At 38.9% G+C, this 19,235-nt stretch overlaps 1 protein-coding gene across 2 annotated transcripts in view; it reads right to left on the reverse strand.

The window, feature by feature from the left end:
• POLR2B (RNA polymerase II subunit B) overlaps positions 1 to 19,235 on the reverse strand; it is a 49,734-nt gene that overhangs the window by 22,027 nt on the left and 8,472 nt on the right. For both annotated transcript variants that reach the window (XM_080664801.1, XM_080664802.1), the window contains exons 5-14: positions 16,574 to 16,686; positions 16,232 to 16,451; positions 14,845 to 15,003; positions 12,012 to 12,176; positions 7,869 to 8,065; positions 7,591 to 7,710; positions 6,606 to 6,792; positions 2,046 to 2,189; positions 1,674 to 1,813; positions 1,461 to 1,572 (exon numbers count right to left, since the gene is read on the reverse strand). In XM_080664801.1, the coding sequence (XP_080520927.1) occupies positions 1,461 to 1,572; positions 1,674 to 1,813; positions 2,046 to 2,189; positions 6,606 to 6,792; positions 7,591 to 7,710; positions 7,869 to 8,065; positions 12,012 to 12,176; positions 14,845 to 15,003; positions 16,232 to 16,451; positions 16,574 to 16,686 (1,557 nt within the window). The remainder of the gene's footprint in view (positions 1 to 1,460; positions 1,573 to 1,673; positions 1,814 to 2,045; positions 2,190 to 6,605; positions 6,793 to 7,590; positions 7,711 to 7,868; positions 8,066 to 12,011; positions 12,177 to 14,844; positions 15,004 to 16,231; positions 16,452 to 16,573; positions 16,687 to 19,235) is intronic.

A 19,235-nucleotide genomic window follows, 5' to 3' on the forward strand; every position in this document is an offset into this window, starting at 1 on the left:
GTTATAAGACTTTTTAGGAATATCCTAGAAAAGGCCGATAAATATAACGAGACCCTCGAAGATATGAAAAAGGACCAACTAGAAATTAAACATACACTGACTGAAATAAAAAATATTATACAGAGACCCAGAAACAGAACAGAGGAACACAAGAATCAAGTCAAAGAATTGAAATACAAAGAAGCAAAAAACACTCAACCGAAAAAGCAAAAAGCAAAAAAAAAATCCAAAAAGTTGAAGATAATGTAAGAAGACTCTGGGACAACTTCAAGCGTACCAACATCAGAATTATGGGGGTGCCAGAAGAAGAGAGAGAGCAAGATACTGAAAACCTATTTGAAGAAATAATGACCGAAAACTTTCCCCACCTGGTGAAAGAAATAGACTTACAAGTCCAGGAAGCCCACAGAACCCCAAACAAAAGGAATCCAAAGAGGACCACACCAAGACACATCATCATTAAAATGCCAAGAGCAAAAGACAAAGAGAGAATATTAAAAGCAGCAAGAGAAAAACAGTTAATTACCTACAAGGGAGCACCCATACGACTGTCAGCTGACTTCTCAACAGAAACTATGCAGGCCAGACGGGAGTGGCAAGAAATTTTCAATGTGATGAATAGCAAGAACCTACAACCAAGATTACTCTACCCAGCAAAGCTATCATTCAGAATTGAAGGGCAGATAAAGAGCTTCACAGATAAGAAAAAGCTGAAGGAGTTCATCACCACCAAACCAGTATTATATGAAATGCTGAAAGGTATTCTTAAAGAAGAGGAAGAAGAAAAAAGTAAAGAGAAAAATTATGAACAACAAATACATATCTATCAACAAGCGAACCTAAAAATCAAGTGAATTAAAAACCTGAGGAACAGAATAATCTGGTGAATATAATAGAATCAGGGGCATAGAAAGGGAGTGGACTGATAATTCTCAGGGGGAAAGGGGTATGGGGGGTTCATGAAGAGAATGGACAAAAATCATACACCCATGGATGAGGACAGTGGGGGGGAGGTAAGGGCAGAAGGTGGGGTGGGAAATGGGTGGAGGGGAGCTATGGGGGGAAAAAGGAGAAATAATTGTAATAATCTGAATAAAGATTTATTAAAAAATAAATAAATAAATAAATAAATAAATAAATAAATAAAAGCATTATTGTCGGCCTTACAAAAAGATCCTCAAAAAAATTCCTTTTACTTTAAAATATAATTTGAGTTCTAAAATATAATTTAATAACTTAAATTTACATGTCAAATTTTTAGAAGCATATATCTAAAGCCTTAGAGCAAGCAATACCTTTTACTAATTGAATTTAGATCACAACATTACCTATACTTTTGACAATGTAGTTTACAAGAGAAACCAGTTAAAGAAAGACGCCAATACAAAGATAATTTTCTCTAGTGTTATGCCCTGTTTAGAAATCCCACAAATCCTGGACTCTTAATTAAAGACTCTTACTTCAGACACAATGATGTCCATCTGACGCCGCAATTTCCTTAGAGTGTTCATAAGTTGTTCAGGATCTTTATGTATTCCAACCCAGCAGCCATTAACAAAAATCTTGGTTGCACTAAAATACAAAACCAAAAGCATTCTGCATTTAGTAACTCTGTATTAAGCTATAACCAAAGATTAATAATAGCTTTTTTAAAAAATTACATCTATACATACTCAGCAATAGCTGCAGGAGAAATTTCTTCTAAATTTTCCATACTCCATTCTTCTAAAAATTCCAGAATTGGAGAAGGTTGAGATCCAACTGAAATATAAGCCATCAGGGCTAAATTCTTCACAAGTCCTACAGCATGGCCCTTAAAATGACAAAGGATTAGCCACACTGCTTTAGCATAAGTACCAAAATGATTTTCCATAGACACTTTTCCTTCAATTTGATTTCAGGATTTACTTCTACTTTCTAAGTACAAAATTATCTTAGTTCTAAACCACACTACATGATTACATAAAAACTCACTCTGAAAGTAATTATATCCTACAAAATTATTGGCAGACTCTTTGTTCTGAACACAAATTTTAATGCATTACCTCTGGAGTCTCAGCAGGACACACCATTCCCCACAACGTATTATGCAACTGTCTTGGTTTTGCCAGCTTGCCATCTCTACCAATTGGAGAATTTAAACGACGCAGGTGAGAAAGAGTAGATGCAAATGTCAGGCGGTTTAATACCTACAACACAATGGCAAATCTTTAAAGTTTGGGCATTTCTGTAATACTATCACATATTTGGCAAATACTAGAATGAGGCAAAGTCATATTTTTACAGATAATCCACTGAGCATCAAACTGAGCCCATCTCTCCTTTCTCCATCTTTCCCTGGATAATCTTGTTCACCCCCCATAACTTAAAACAGGAATGGTAAATATTTAATATACAGTTCTAACACACCACCATAACACATGTTTTCTTTATGGTCTGTCTCCAACCACTAGGTCATTAGTGCCACAGGGTGGGGATTTTTTGTTTTATTTTCTGTTACATCCCAGTACCTAAAACAGTACTTGGCATACATCATGCACTCAGTAAGTGTTAAATGCTATCAACTCACATTCCTTTGACCAGAGCAGACATCACTAATCCATCCTGAGACCTCTAAATCCAATAAGGAGATTCAAAATTTCCAGGCTGAGACCTCTAAATCCAACAAGGAGATTCAAAATTTACAGGATATTAAGCAAGGTAATACTTAAAAGGTAACATTTAGAGGCATACAGAGTAAGCAATACAAGCTCAATATACCCAATAACAAATCACCATCTTCCCTAGCCCTACAACAACCCAAACCTTCCTCTTCCTAAGTCTCCCCTCATGGTTGATGGCATCATGCTTCCTTTAATCTTCCAATCCAGAAATCTCAAAATAGTTTTGCCTCTGACTTCCTCGTATCACACACCAATAAACATATCCTGTCAGTTCTATTTTCAAATTTTCTCAAAAACCCAATCCCTCCATTCCCAATGTCTCAGAAATACATAAGCCCCTTACCTCTTACCTTGAGTTCTACTACTGCCAACACCTCACAAGTCCCTGCAATGTCCCCTCCGATCTATCCTACTAGATTAAAACACAGATATGTTCACATCTCTCACCCATTTACACAATCTTAAAACAGCTCCCCACCAACTAGAGGAGCATGACATTAAAGTTTTTCTCAACAAAGTTCCAAAGGACCTTCCCCTACCAGTCTCCAAACTCCTAAACTCATCAACATTGCCAAACACCCTCTCACCTCCACACCTTTGTCCATGCTATTGCCACAGAATGGAATGCACTTCCCCATTCTACTCTGCTTGCTGAAATGCTACCACCTATACAAAAGCCATCTGACCCACTTTCCAGGAGGAACTGTTCCCTTTTCTATACTATACTCTATGAAGTTTCCTTTTTACAATATATTTTTTATTGATTTCAGAGAGAAAGTGAGAGGAAGAGAGAGACTGAAACATCTACACTAATAAAAGAGAAACATGCAAATTGACCGTTCCTCCACTATGCCCACCAGCCAATCAGGAGCAAGTATGCAAATTAACCCAACAAAGATGGTGGCAGCCATGGAGCTGGAGTGAGGAGGAGGCTTGGGTTGCCCCCGGCAGCAGGGGAAGCCAAGCTTTCCACCTGTCCTGGCCGCTGCTGAAGGAGGGGCTGGAAAAAAAAAAGGGGGCTGGAAAAAAAAAAGGGGGGCTGGGAGCCTGGGTCGCCAGGGAGCATGGCCAGACTGAAAACGGCCCTCAGCCCCTTACCCAGGCTGGCCATGCCCCCATAGAGTTAAGAGTCCCCATTGGGGGGCCAGGCCAGCCTGCAAACAGCCATCAGCCCCTTACCCAGGCTGGCCAGGCCCCCAGCAGGGGCCCGCAGCAGGGACCCCCACCTGAGGGGGTGTGGCCAGCCTGAAAACAGCTTCAGCCCCTCACCCAGGCTGGCCAGGCACCCCAGTGGGGACCCCCACCCTGAAGGGGCTGTGGCCAGCCTGAAAACGGCCCTCAGCCCCTCACCCAGGCTGGCCAGGCACCCCAGCGGGACCCCCCACTCTGAAGGGGTTGTGGCCATCCTGAAAACGGCCCTCAGCCCCTTACCCAGGCTGTCCATGCCCTCATGGGGTGGGGGTCCCCACTGGGAGGCATGGCCAGCCTGCAAACAGCCCTCAGCCCCTCACCCAGGCTGCCCCACACCCCAAGGGAACCCCCACCCTGATCCGGGACACCCTTCAGGGCAAACCAGCCGACCCTCACCCGTGCACCAGGCCTCTATCTATACTAATAAAAGGGTAATATGCTAATTAGACTGGGAGACCTTCCAGGAGACCTTCTGGACGTTCTTCTGGACAAAGCCATGGTGGTAGGGCCGAGGTAGAGGCAGTCAGAGGCCAAGAGGGGAGGGCAGTTGTGGGTGATAAGGCTAGGATGGGACGGCAGTTGTGGGTGATCAGGCCGGTGGAGGTGGGGGGGCCATTGGGGGTGATCAGGCTGCTGGGGGGGTCTGTTGGGGGTGAGCAAACCAACAGGGGGGGCCAGTTGGGAACAAGCAGGCCATAAGTGGGGGTCAGTTGGGGGTGATCAGGCTGGCAGGGGGACATTTGGGGATGAGCAGGCTGGCGGCGGGGGGCAGTTGGGGGCAAGCAACCTGGCAGGCAGTGGTTAGGGGCAATCAGGCAGGCAGGCAGATGAGCAGTTAGGAGCCAGCAGTCCCGAATTGCGAGAGGGATGTCCGACTGCCGGTTTAGGCCCAATCCCTGTAAACCAGCAGTAGGACATCCTTCAAGGGGTCCCAAATCGGAGGGTGCAGGCCGGGCTGAGGAACCCCCCACCCCGTGCACGAATTTCGTGCACTGGGCCACTAGTCAATTATAAGAATCACTGACCAGCCACCCCCCACACTGGGGACCAAGCCTGCAACGCTGGTACATACCCTGATCAGGAACTGAACCATAACCTCCTGGTTCATAGGTCGACATCCAACCACAAAGCCACACTTAGCTAATCAATCACGAAGTCTTACAAAATGCACTTCCTAAATATTTCTCACATTTGACTCCATCTATAAGATAGTCTTAGGCCCTAGTTATTTCTCACTAAGCCTGTTGCAACAATCTTCCTCCCACCAAGTGTAACCATCTCAAATCTTTTCTCCACACTGCCAATTACTGTGACTCTACCTAAAAATCAAAAATGAACATGTCATTCCCTTCAACGAGCTCTTCCCAGCTCCCCTCTCCATCCTCATCTTTCTAATTCTCCCACTTTGAGTTGAAAATCCTAGACTGCTCTAACTCCTCCTACATATACTCATTCCTTTCTCCATCCCTTTATTCAGGATATCAAGAAATTTTCTCCAAGTTTCCTGTGAGCCACTGGTTCTCCACTCCTCCCAGGCTTGGACTATTTCCCAATTACTCTTTGAGATTCAGCTAGGTGTTACTTGCTAAAGACTTTTCACCTCTCAAGCTGCATAAAGTGCTTTTCTGCAGCATTCCCACAGATAGGTTGTGCACATCCTTCATTATAATACTTACTGTACCATGTTGTAACTATCTGTTTACCTCTATCTATGAGTACAGATGGTAAATTACTGCAGATCAGGGATCATGTTTTATTCATCTGTGCAACTCCAGTGTGTTGCACAGTGCCTGGCTCATCAAAAGTTCCAATAACCATCCACTGAACTGGCAACGTGGCATTTATCATAATGCAGCCCACAGCCTAGTGAGCTGTGTACAGATGAATCCGTCTCCTCTGATAGATGGTGAGCTCCTTGAGAGCTAGAATAGTATCTCATTCATGTTTGTGAATCCAGCATCACAAACACCAAGTATACTCAATAAATCCTTACTATATTAAAAGGAACTAGGAATTTAACTTTGCTATTGGAAAGCTTCTCAGAATTTCTCAGAGCCTCTGGGTTTCTAGGAATCAAGCACTTGAAGTCGGTGTCTGAATGCCAAATTAACCAGGTGATACAGGCTAGTTAAAAAAAAAAAAAAAGGCAGAGGCCAAGATCCAAAAGAAAAAGTTCCATAAAGCTAGACATATACATATAGATTTTCAATTTTCTATGAAAAATAAATAGAAAAAAATTAAAGTGCCTTGTGAAACATTCCCCCATTATTCCATCTAAGAGTAGCTATTGCAGTCCCTGTACATATGACCAGCCAACAAAGAAATCAGTGTTAGAAATCAGTGTTATATTTTCCTCAACTTCTAATATGAAGCTTTTAAGACATAAAAATTTCACTAACATGGACTATCTCACCTTCCAAATGGCTACTCTAATTTATTAACTATTTTGATGCATGCCAAAACTCTAAGTCTCTATTAGTAATAGTAGTAATTTAAGAAAAATTTCAGGGGGAATAGGGGTGGGCTAGAAGGGGTCAATGGGGAAAAAAGGGAGACATATGTAATACTTTTAACAATAAAGGTTTTTAAAAAAGAAAAATTTCATTTTCATAATTCAAAAGTCTCCAATGTTCTTACATCTGACCAAGTGGGGGGAAAAAAAGCAAAATAATTTATATTTAACGAATGAAAGAATCTGTTAGTCCCATAACATTTTGCAATCAGGCCTGTAATCATAATCTACATCTTTACCTGAGATACTCCAGCTCTGGCTTGATGAGCTTTCTTTTGGTCACCCCAGTTTCCAGTAGCTAAAGAGTATTTTAGGCCATCAGATATAATCCTTGTTTTAATTGCCAACTCCAAGTTAAAATCTTTTCCTCGATCAATAAACTTCTGTGCATAGATCCGTACTTCTTTAAGCAAATTCTTAAACATGCTGCCAAATAAAATGGTACTGTTTTAAACATGTGAAGGTCTACAGCATACATTCTCAACAGGGACAATATTGCCCATAAGGGGACAAAAAGTGGTTGGACTAGAGAGAGAGGGGAGTTATTACTCCTTTTATGTATAAAGCATAGATGTACATACAGAACATAAGCATATATGGGGAGAGCAATTAAGGGGAAAAGTGTCAAGAGGTTCTTTAGTGGGATGATAACAAAAATAAATTTGAAAAATACTAATCTGCAACACACTAAATAACAGAACATGTATAAAACATTGCTAACATTTTTTTATTAAACTGTCTACATATTTTATTTTTAAAATAACTTGTTTCTAATTATAAAAATATATGTTCATTATGGCAAGTATAAAAACATTTAAAATAAAATAGAAATCACATATGACTCCAATACTGTGAGCCAAAGACTGCTAATATTTTGATAGAGTTCCCTGCAGCCTTTGTGTTTTTATAAAATACAAAACGGGAGTAACAAAAGTTCTAGTATCAGCCTTCAAAAATTAAAGCAGTAATTCGGCTTTTTCAAATGCCTTGCAAAACTACCAGAGAAATAGAGAAAATGTAAGCAAGGACTATAATAAATTGTCCTCACAAACTTGAAATTCTTAGACATGAAGCAAAATTAAATCTGGGCAAGTGGCAAAGAGAACATAGTTAACTTCACATGCACCCAATATGAATGCCAAGATAGTTTAGCACTTCAACATACAATGCCAATCTAAAGTGAAATCTCTCTACTTTTAATAATGTCATCTTATAATTCCTTACCCTCTAAATAAGAATGCAAGTAGTGGTCCAGCAAGGTCCAGTCTTTTGTTTCCATAGTGATCTCTGTCATCTAATTCTCTTCTACCCAAAGCTGCTAGAAGTAACCTATGCACCATATACCTTTAACAACAACAACAACAACAAAGGTTAGAAAAAGAAAACACATGGTTTTGGGATTTTAAAAAAATTTATATAGTAAAAACATCATGTTTGACATTTTGGGCTTTAAGAAAAGTACATATTTTGCAAAGAACTTAAAACAATGAAAGTTAACATACCCCAAGAAATAAGCTTTTTTGGTCTCACAAAAATCACTGACACCAACGTGAGGGAGCATTTCTTTCTGTAAGACTTCTTTTGCATATTTAATTCTTTTCTCTTTAGTGACACCAGGCTTTGCCCCTCTTGAGCCAATGAAATTTAGTGCAACATTTTGTTCTTGGATGACAAAAGCTTCATCAAGAGAAGGTTTAACCTATCAGATAATTTAAATAAGTTACTTTAAAATTCATATTTTCACCTTAAAAATAAATTAACTGTCAATTTATAAGATGTTAACTATCCCGATGAACCAAATTGATTATGCAAATATTTTTAGAAAATTAAGGAATAAAAAAATCTTAGACCTTGAAGACACTTTAGATATCTAGAGATCTCTAACAAAATCCATTGATCAGCACTTTCCAGAAAAATATAAATAGTTCCATTATAAAAAGTGTTTATTATTTACATTTTAATAAGTAAAGGCAAAACAAGCTCCTTCCAAATATCTAAAATCAATTTAGAGAAGTTTAATAGTCAAATCAAAATTTACTAACCTAAATATAAATGGGCCAGATTGGTTTTAAACCTTGGTTTATAAGGGCCCAGCCAGTATGGTTCGGTGGTTGAGTGTGGACCCATAAACCAAGAGGAAACCAATTTGATTACCAGTCAGGGCACATGCCTGGGTTGGGGGCTTGATCCCCAGTAGGGGGCATGCAATCAGAGGCAATTGATGATGTTTCTCTTTCATCAATGTTTCTATCTCTCTATCCCTCTCCCTTTCTCTCTGAAATCAATAAAAATATATGTTTTAAAAAAAAATTGGTTTAAGAGGTTTTTATCCTATAAATAAAAACACTCAGTTTTTTATAAAATATTTTATTTTTTTTTAAATATATTTTATTGATTTTTTACAGAGAAGAAGGAAGAGTGATAGATAGTCAGAAACATCGATGAGAGAGAAACATCGATCAGCTGCCTCTTGCACACCTCCTACTGGGGATGTGCCCGCCACCAAGTTACATGCCCTTGACCGGAATCGAACCTGGGACCTTTCAGTCCGCAGGCTGACGCTCTATCCACTGAGCCAAACCGGTTTTGGCGAAAAAAAGATTATATTTTAAAGACACATTGCTATGGAGACCTGCATTCCATACTTCTGGTATCTGAGCAGCCATGTAATAAGTTTCCTCATCTACAAAGAGGCTAGATAAAATATCTAAATTCCACTCTTTTTCTAACATTCTAAAGTTCCAATTTTACACAACAATGAGCATGAGAAATGAGGGGTAACATTTCATAACTTTGACTCCTGTAAATACATTTTAAATCCTATCACATATACTGACGTGCCTTTCCCGCCTTTGACTTCTTATGTCTAATCATCACTGATTCACTAGTTTAAGCATCCAAATTCCAATTACAGAATCAAATATCAGAAAAAGGTCAGGTAAACCAGTCAAAGTGAGGCCACAGTATGGTAAACAAAAATGATCTTTTTAAAGGAAATTGTCATTGTTATGAAATTGTTTTAAGCTTAATATGGATTTGGAAAAAGGTATAACAATAATAATGTATTTTCAGAAGAAGAAATTAAACACTTTTGCACAGTGAATGTTTGACTCACAGACTTGTAAAATTTGACTTAAGCTTCATAGGAGCTATAGGAACAAACAGTTTTTTCAAAAAGACAATATACATAAAGCATATCAGGTCTTTCACTTTACTAAGAAAATTCCAGTTTGAATACTGTCTTAATCCAGTTCAAATCATTCAGGGTGCCTTTTGGATAAAAGTTAACATGTATTATCTTTTCTTTAAAATACTTAAATACTGCCCTAACCAGTTTGGCTCAGTGGATGGAGCATCGGCCTGAGGACTGAAGGGTCCCAGGTTCGATTCTGGTCAAGGGCATGTGCCTTGGTTGCGGGTACATCCCCAGTGGGGGGTGTGCAGGAGGCAGCTGATCGATGTTTCTGACTCTCTATCCCTCTCCCTTCCTCTCTGTAAAAAAATCAATAAAATATATTTTTAAAAAAAAATACTTAAATACTTACACATTAAGTATTTAAATTTTTAAAAAGCAGCCCTGGCCAGTGTTTCTCAGTGGTTAGAGTGTGGGTTGCAGGTTCTATCTTGGGCCCCAGTAGGGGTGCATGCAACTGATGTCTCTCCCACCCCCTTTCCCTTCCCTTCCCCTCACTCTCTTAAAACAAAAAAAAAAATCAATGAAAAAATATCCTCGAATAAAGATTAACATAATAAATAAAATAAAATTTAAAGCATACTACTGGTGAAAACTTAAAGTAAAATATAACCAGAACTCATTTTTCTCATGTAACTTATCAATAAATAAATACTCTAATAATTACAATGTAATCCTACTCCACTTTCTAACTTTGTGACCAATGCTTAGCCTGTATTTTACCTTATTTCTCTGTAGTTTTAAAGTCTCTGAACAATTCAGGACAACTTTAAGACCATCAACTATTTATTGAGACAAAGATCATTAATGGAAAAGACTGATAAGGAAATTAATCTTTACCTAGATTCAAAAGCTTCCCACAAAATTGTAACTTTACAGTAGAGGAACCTAACAGACACCACACTGCAGAGTTAACATTACAAATAATGGGACAAAAGGACATCATGTGACTCCTGATACAATGTCCTGGGAAGCGCACAATATTATTTCTGTATTTTTCCTGCCAAAAAATGCATAAATTGAATCGAATCACGAGGAAATATCAAAAAAAAGAAGAAAAACTGAGGAAAATTCTACAAAATAAATGGCCTATCATCTCCAAAAATTTCAGTGTTATGAAACACTGAGGAAAAAGACGAGGAGACATAAAAACAACATGGAGTACATGATCCTGTATTGAATTCTGAACCAGAAAATAAAATGCCATCAAGAAAATTATTAGAACTGGCAAAAACCTGAAAAAGGTCTGTGGGTTACTAGAACTGTACCTAGTTAAATGTCCTGATTTAATAATTGTACTTTGATCATGTAAGTAAATGTCCTGGTTCTTAGAAAATATACACTGAAGCATTTAGGTGTAAAAGAGCATGATCCATGAAATAACTCTGGTATGTTCTAGAAAAAAATAATCCTATATAATAAAGAGGTAATATGCAAATTGACCATCACTCCAACACACAAGATGGCTGCCCCCATGTGGACACAAGATGGCCGCCACAAGATGGCCGGCAGGGGAGGGCAGTTGTGGGCAATCATGCCAGTAGGGGAGGGCAGTTAGGGGCGACCAGGCCGGCAGGGGAGGGCAGTTAGGGGTGACCAGGCTGGCAGGGGAGGGCAGTTAGGGGTGACCAAGCCGGCAGAGGAGGACAGTTGGGGGAGACCCAGGCCTGCAAGGGAGAGCAGTTAGGGGTGACCAGGCCAGCAGGGGAGCAGTTAAGTGTCGATCAGGCTGGCAGGGAAGTGGTTAGGGGGTGATCAGGCTGGCAGGCAGAAGTGGTTAGGGGAAATCAGGCAGGCAGGCAGGCAGACGAGCAGTTGGGAACCAGCAGTCCTGGATTGTGAGAGGGATGTCCGACTGCCCATTTAGGCCCAATCCTGGTGGGCAGTCAGACATCCCTCAAGGGGTCCCAGATTGGAGAGAGTGCAGGCTGGGCTGAGGGACACGGACGGACACACACACACACACACACACCGTGCACGAATTTCGTGCACCGGGCCTCTAGTATGTATATAAAGAGAATGCTAAAGCAAATGTGCCAAAGGTAACAACTGGTCAATCTGGGTGAAGAGTATATAGGAGTTCTTTGCAACTTTCTGTAAGTTTGAAATTACTTCAAAATAAAAAGTGAAAAAGTAACAGTAAATAGCATGAGATTTGTGACAAGTAAACTGCTCTTCAGAGTGGCTTACTACTTGTTTTAAGATTAGCAACAGCCCTGGCCAATGTGGCTCAGTTGGTTGGAGAGTCATCCTGTATACCAAAAGGTCTCGGGTTCCATCCCTGGTCGGCGTGCAGGAGGCAACCAATCAATGTTTCACTGTCACAAGGTTGTTTCTCATTCTCCCGTACTATCTCTCTTGGGTGCGAATTAAAAAAAAAAAAAGATTAGCAACAGTCAGTAACTTTAAACCTCTTATAAAACACTATGAATATATTTTGCTTATACATTACCATTTCCATCATCTCTGGATCTTCAAAATCATAAATAATATGCTCTAAAATATCTCTGTCAGACACAAAACCTAATGCTCTGAACACAATAATAATGGGAACTTCTTGCTTGATATATGGTAGAGTTGCCACAATGCGCTGACCAATAGCACTCTTTTTTGCACCCTAGAAAAAATAACATTAGAGTATGAGTATACAGAGATCACAGCCATAAAAAAGTATCAGTGAGAACCATTTTACATATATGCTCATCACTGTATGTATTTCAAAAGAAGCATGCTTCTTGTACTCTAAGGAATGGCTGCTTTTCAAAACCACTGCAACAGATTTACTGATTTTATGGACAAGCTGGTCATTTAGACCTGAAAAAAATTCCATTCTCTACTATCTGCCTGCCAAGATTTTCTCAGAATTACCCAATACTGTATCTGGAAATGACTTTTGGCTGCAAAAGAACATGAACATTGACCCCTCACCCTCTCCATCCACCAAGAAAACAAATAAAAACAAAACTTATCTGGAAGAAATAGAGAAGGGCTCAAAAAGAGAGAATATAAAAAAAAGAGAGGGAGAGAGAGAGAGAATATGGACAGACAGATGTTGAAAAAGCTAAGCACAGAATGAGAAAGAAGTATTAGCTCAGAGCTGGTCTGTGTGGTATTTTCTTGGTTGAATAAATAAACGGCCTCTTTCACAAGCTTTCATTTTTTCCAATTTCTTTCTCACTTTAATTGCACACATACACAGTAATGAAATAAAAGTTACTAGCCTACAGTGGTATACAACCATGTGGCTTTCTCAATTTTAATCATATTTCTTTCCTTCAATATCAAATTCAACCCTCCCTTGGCCTCAAAACCCTACATTATCATATCCCTCTAATAACAGTTTCTGTTGTCTTCCTCCTCCTACTTCAGGCCTCCTTCCTTAGAAACTTTATCCCATCTCATGGGTGTCCAGTTAACAACTTTTCATAAATGATACCCAAATCTTTATCTTTTTCCCGTACCCTCAACCCTCATATCTCCAACTACCATTTGGCTGATTCTATCAATTATTCCATTTAGTTCATTATTTGTTTCATTAGAGATTTTTTTCAAAACATTAAGAAATAATGCCTACATCATGCACCCCAACCCCAAAAAATATTTTGTCTAAAAATGAACTCAATAAAGTCTCTCTAAAAATAAATTCTTGGAAGTTATTCTATCCAGAACCTCAGGATAGAACCTCTAATTAGTTCATTTTGCCCATAGCTAACATGATATCCTCTCTAATATGTTGCGTTTATCTTTGCCCTCCATAACCAAAGCCAATGCTTCTCGAAAATAAATGCATATCACAACCACTTGGGAATCTTTTTTGGGCCCCATTCCACCACCATTTAATAAAAACCTTTTCAATTAACATTCTATTTAACTTCAGGCAGTTAAAACTCTCTAATCTTCAAGTTGTTTATCTTTGTAAGATAACAGCAAAGTGTATGTGGTATGCTCCCACTTGTATTTTTTGCATTAAGACTGTTTCTGAACTGATTCATAAAAAAATTATCAAAAGCAGCTACCTCTGAGGAAGAGATCTGGGGGTCAAAGACTACTTTTTATAGTATATCCTTTCTTGTGATTCTTGAACTATTTGAACATGCATGACTTATTCAAAAAAACTTTAATAAAAAATGCACATTGCATATTAGCATAATCAATGGACACAGACACTGGGGTGATGGGGGCTTGCCCGGGGTGGGAATGGCTTGGGGGGGGGGGGTCAATCAGGGAAAAAGGAGACATATGTAAAGCTTTAGACAATAAAAAAAAAAGTAAGAATTTTTAAAAAAATGCACATGAGCCCCATCCAGTTTGGATCAGTGAATAGAGCGTCGGCCTGCGGACTGAAGGACCCCAGGTTTGATTTCAGTAAAGGTCACATGCCCGGGTTGCAGGCTCATTCCCAGTAGGGGGCATGTAGGAGGCAGCCGATCAATGGTTCTCTCTCATCCTTGATGTTCTATCTCTCTCCCTCTCCCTTCCTCTCTGAAATCAATAAAAATATATTTTTAAATGTACATGAAATTAAACAGAGGTAATTACTAGTACAACTACTTTCCAAGGTAGTTGTAAAGATTAAATCAAGCAATCTGAATAACATAATTGATATAGCAAATATTCAAGAAATGCTAGCTATTATTACATTATTTTAAGTAACATGCCTGTGATGGGCAGCTTCTAAGATAGTGCCTGATGATCCCAGCCTCCTACTGTTATTGCCTGTGCAATTCCCTCCCAATGAGTACGAGGCTGAGGATACTGACTTGCATTCAACAAAAAGATATTGCTTCCAAGATTATTTTATAGAAGACTGTGATTCCCACCTTGTTTGTACACTCTATGGCTCTTCTCGATTACTCTCTCTGATGAAGCAAGCTGCCATGTTGTCAGTTGCTGCATAGAGAGAACCCATGTGGCAAGAAACTGAGACAGGCTTCCAACCAAAAGCCAGCAAGGACTGAGACTCTCAGTTCAAAAGCCCATGGTGAACTAAATGCTGCCACCAACCACAGCACTGCCCCTTAAGATGTCTGCAGTCCAGGAAAACAATGATTGCAGCCTTGTGAGAGATGTTCAACTAGAGGACCCAGCTAAGCCACACCGAGTCTGGACTTATAGAAACTATGAAATGATATATGTTGCTATTGGAGTAATCTTACAGAGCAATAAGTAAATAATACAATGCCTATCATATAACACTGATAATATGTTCAAGAAACACTTTCTAAGAATGCAGTCTGATAAACTATAAAAAAGAATTAACTCAAACATCATATCCCAGTCCATACCTGTCCTCCTCTTGCCAACATGCTAACCCAAATAGTACTGGTGGGTCGGGAAGAATTCTCCAGACATGATCTACACTCTCCTGTGTAGGCATATTTAGAATCCTTTTTGGCAAACACATAGACTGTGTTCGTTGCCATTTTTTCTTGAGCAATTAGAACCTATATAGGCAATAAAAAAAGTTACAGCCATAAAACCCACAAGGTGAAATCAGTACCTTAATTTGATTATATAGGCTCACTGAAACATCAATTCTTAAACTTTACAAATTCCATTTTGTATAAATGCTTCATAGAAATGTGTAAGCCCAAACAACAGACCATATAGGACATATTATATAATACAGCTAAATAAAATTTTGGTTTGCCCGGCCAGTGTGGCTCAGTGGTTGAGCATCAACCCATGAACCAGGAGGTCAGGGTTCGATTCCCGGTCAGGGTACATGCCCGGTTTGTGGGCTCAATCCTGAGTAGGGCGTGTGCAGGAAAGAGCCAATCAATGATTCTCTCTCATCATTGATGTTTCTGTCTCTCCCTCTCCCTTCCTCTCTGAAATCAATAAAAATATATTTTTTTAAATAAAATAAATATTTGGTTTACATAAGTTTAACTGTCACCCACCCTAAATATTTCAACTACCACTTCCAGATTATTCTGTATATAAGTTTACTTTTTAATTTCAACTTTCAAATTTTAATCATTTTGTAAATTTTTTTTAAATAATGCAACTAGCCCTGGCCGGATAGCTCAATTGGTTAGAGCCGTGGTCGGCAAACTGCAGCTCACAAGCCACATGCGGCTCTTTGGCCCCTTGAGTGTGGCTCTTCCACAAAATACCACGGCCTGGGCAAGTCTATTTTGAAGAAGTGGCCTTAGAAGAAGCTTAAAAAATTTGGCTCTCAAAAGAAATTTCAGCCGAAACCAGTTTGGCTCAGTGGATAGAGCGTTGGCCTGCGGACTGAAGGGTCCCAGGTTTGATTCCTGTCAAGGGCATATACCTCGGTTGCAGGCACATCCCCAGTAGGAGGTGTGCAGGAGGCAGCTGATCGATGTTTCTCTCTCATCGATGTTTCTAACTCTCTATCCCTCTCCCTTCCTCTCTGTAAAAAATCAGTAAAATATATTTTAAAAAAAAAAGAAAAGAAATTTCAATCGTTGTACTATTGATATTTGGCTCTGTTGACTAATGAGTTTGCCAACCACTGGGTTAGAGCATCATCCCAATACACCAAGGTTGCGGGTTCAATCCTGCTCAGTCACGACACATACAAGAATCATCCAATGAATTTGTTGAAACAACAAATCGATGTTTCTTTCTCTCTCCTTCCCTCCCTCCCTCACTGCCTCTCTCTTTTTAAAATCAATTTTTTAAAAATTAATACCACAATACCTTTTCTGATCCATTAATAATGAAATAGCCACCAGGATCCAAGGGGCATTCATTTAACTCACAAAGATCACGATCTGTTAAGCCATTCAACAGGCAATAAGTTGAACGCAGCATAATTGGAATTTTTCCTATAAAAGTTTTCTGATGCTGAGTCTGAAGTTGTTCTTCACCTTCTTTAATGACTGTTTTTGTTATATCAACATAAAGTGGAGCAGAATACCTTCAAAAATAAAAGTAGAACACAATTTAGTAATAGTGGGTATTTGCTAAAACTCTCAACTAGTTAAAATTACATTTTCTGAATTGTATTTCACTACCAGTTACTGGGAAAAAAAATCTTACGTGAGATTTCGTAATCTGGCCTCATTTGGCATCATTGGTGAAGGAGCACCATCTCTTTCCCAGTGGGTAGGCTTGGAGAGATAAATTTGTTCAAACTTCAGCAAATATCTTGGCTGAAATAAAACCAAAGAAACCACATAGAGGATAAATAATTTTTTTCCATAAAAGTTTTAATGATTCTTTTTCAATTGACATTAGCATTTTGAGTAGAAAAGGCTCCAGAAACTGGCGAAATTAACCCACTGTACTAATACAGGGACTTTCTAAAGTCAACATCCATATTCCAAAGATGTCACATTTTACACTTAATCGCTTTCTTAAGGCAGAAAACAAAACGAGACTTAATATATCGTAAGTAAATAAAGACTATGGACATAGCATGTGCTCTAAGTTTATATCAAACAACGAAAAAGTATTTGTATTAAAGATATATAGTCTCATGTGCCCTGTCCTTAGCATCAGAAGTACAAAGTTACCAGAAAACAAAGAAAAGGTAAATTCATACAATTAGAGCTGTCCTCTAATGAACAGAACACCAGAAAAAAGAATGCACCTAATTTAATTCTCAAATTAAACTTCCAAAAAATTCTAATTATTCTATGTGAAGGACCAGAACTACCAACTCTGGTTGACTGTAGCTCAGTCCACAGCAGAAAAAAAACAAAAAAGTTTTTCAACTAAAGATATACTGGCTCCCCAATAAAACAAGATCCATGAGAACTTCCAGAGATAAATGGATAATAAATTTCTCTCTAAATCAAATCTCAGAGAAGGGGAAGATGGGACTAAACAAACTACTGAAGGTAGATTATTGACATTCAAGTTTCCTAAAATGGAATAGGTAAAGAGCAAAGAGAACCAGTGATGATAATGAACTAAAGGAAAGCCATCCATCTTCTCCTTCTCTGAGAACCTCTCCCTCAGTGTACCTCTGTATCTGTATCCTTATTTCCACCATTACCCTAATATAGGACATTATTATTTTAAACCTATGCTATTCCAAGATTTTTACCTGCCTCCAATCTCTTCCTACCATTTCCAAAGTAATCTTTCTAAAATAATGCTATATTCACTTTACTTGACAGTATTTCAACAATGCCCCATGACACCCAAAGACATCCAAAGCCTGGGACCATCTGGTTCCATCTTTTTTCCACTAATACCTATCATAAAACAGATCAAACAAAAAAAATCATACACTGACTGTGGTGGTCCCCATGCCATACCCAACCCAAATATATCAAGCATTTTCTTGCTGAAATGCGTACATATCTTTTCTCTACTAAGATAAATTCTACCCTGCCCTTCATGGTCAGCTTAAGTCTCTCCATCTTTTCCACCAAGTTCTGATACCCCAGCTTCAGAGATCTTTTCCTCCAACAGTACTTATGGTACTAGCACTTTGAATATGCTATGTTACATTGTTATCTCTCTTGTTTTGCAAAGACAATAAAGAAAAAATGGCCTGGCCAGCGTGGTTCAGTGGTTGAGCGTCGAACTATGAACCAGAAGGTCGAAGTTCGATTCCCAGTCAGGGCACATGCCCGGGTTTGATTATGGGCTCAATCCCTGGTGTGGGGCATGTAGGAGGCAGCTGATCAATGATTCCTCTCACCATTGATGTTTCTATCTCTCTCTCCCTCTCCCTTCCTCTCTGAAATCAATAAAATATATTTAAAAAACAAAGAAAAATGTCTTAAGTATAAAAAAGGCATTTTATGCTTATTTTTCCAGCACACTGCCTGAAGAGCCTATTATTTTTGTTCTTAACAGCAGGTCTTTAAAGCATCTCCAACTAGAATGAGAATAATGTATCAGCTCCTAGGAGCTAACTACAGAAAAGACTAAAAATAATAACCTCTCCCTCAGTGTACCTCTGTATCTGAGGCTCTCCCTGTCTCACTTTGTTTCTCAGTTTTCCCTGTATCTCGAGGCCTTTCACACTGCCTCTCTACCACTGAAAAACTACAGACAGTCATTATTTTAGATTATGCACTTCCTTACAATCATTCATGTAAAACCAGAGTATTAAAATTATATCTTTGCGCCCTGACTGGTTTGGCTCAGTGGATAGAGCACCGGCCTGCGGACTGAAAGGTCCCAGGTTCGATTCCGGTCAAGGGCATGTACCTTGGTTGCGGGCACATCCCCAGTAGGGGGTGTGCAGGAGGCAGCTGATCGATGTTTCTCTCTCATCGATGTTTCTAACTCTCTATCCCTCTCTCTTCCTCTCTGTAAAAAATCAATAAAATATTTTAAAAAAAAATTATATCTTTGCTATGATTTTAACAATGCTAAAAATATGCATGTGTCAACAAAGACTAAGAAACTTAGAAAAAATAAAATAGCTAATATGTTTAAGTGATTTTCCTTTATAATTTCTTATACTGCATTTCATTCAAATAATCAAGAGAAAAAGTCCTTCAAATACATTTTTCTTTAATGATTCCTTATATTGTGAAAGAAAAAAAGTGGGTTTTTCTGAAGAAATATGACTATTTCTGGCTTGCTTCATCTTATTTCTGAATTCCCTTTTCCCAACTATCAAATACCTACTATCTGATAAAGATTGGTGTTTTGGATTCTAGTTGACCTTTGAACATGCACACCCCACTCCATGCAGTTAAAAATACGCTTATAACTTTTGACTCCCCAAAACTGA

The sequence above is a fragment of the Plecotus auritus genome (assembly GCF_963455305.1).
Source record: "Plecotus auritus genome assembly, chromosome: 1".
NCBI classification, from domain to species: Eukaryota; Metazoa; Chordata; class Mammalia; order Chiroptera; family Vespertilionidae; genus Plecotus; species Plecotus auritus.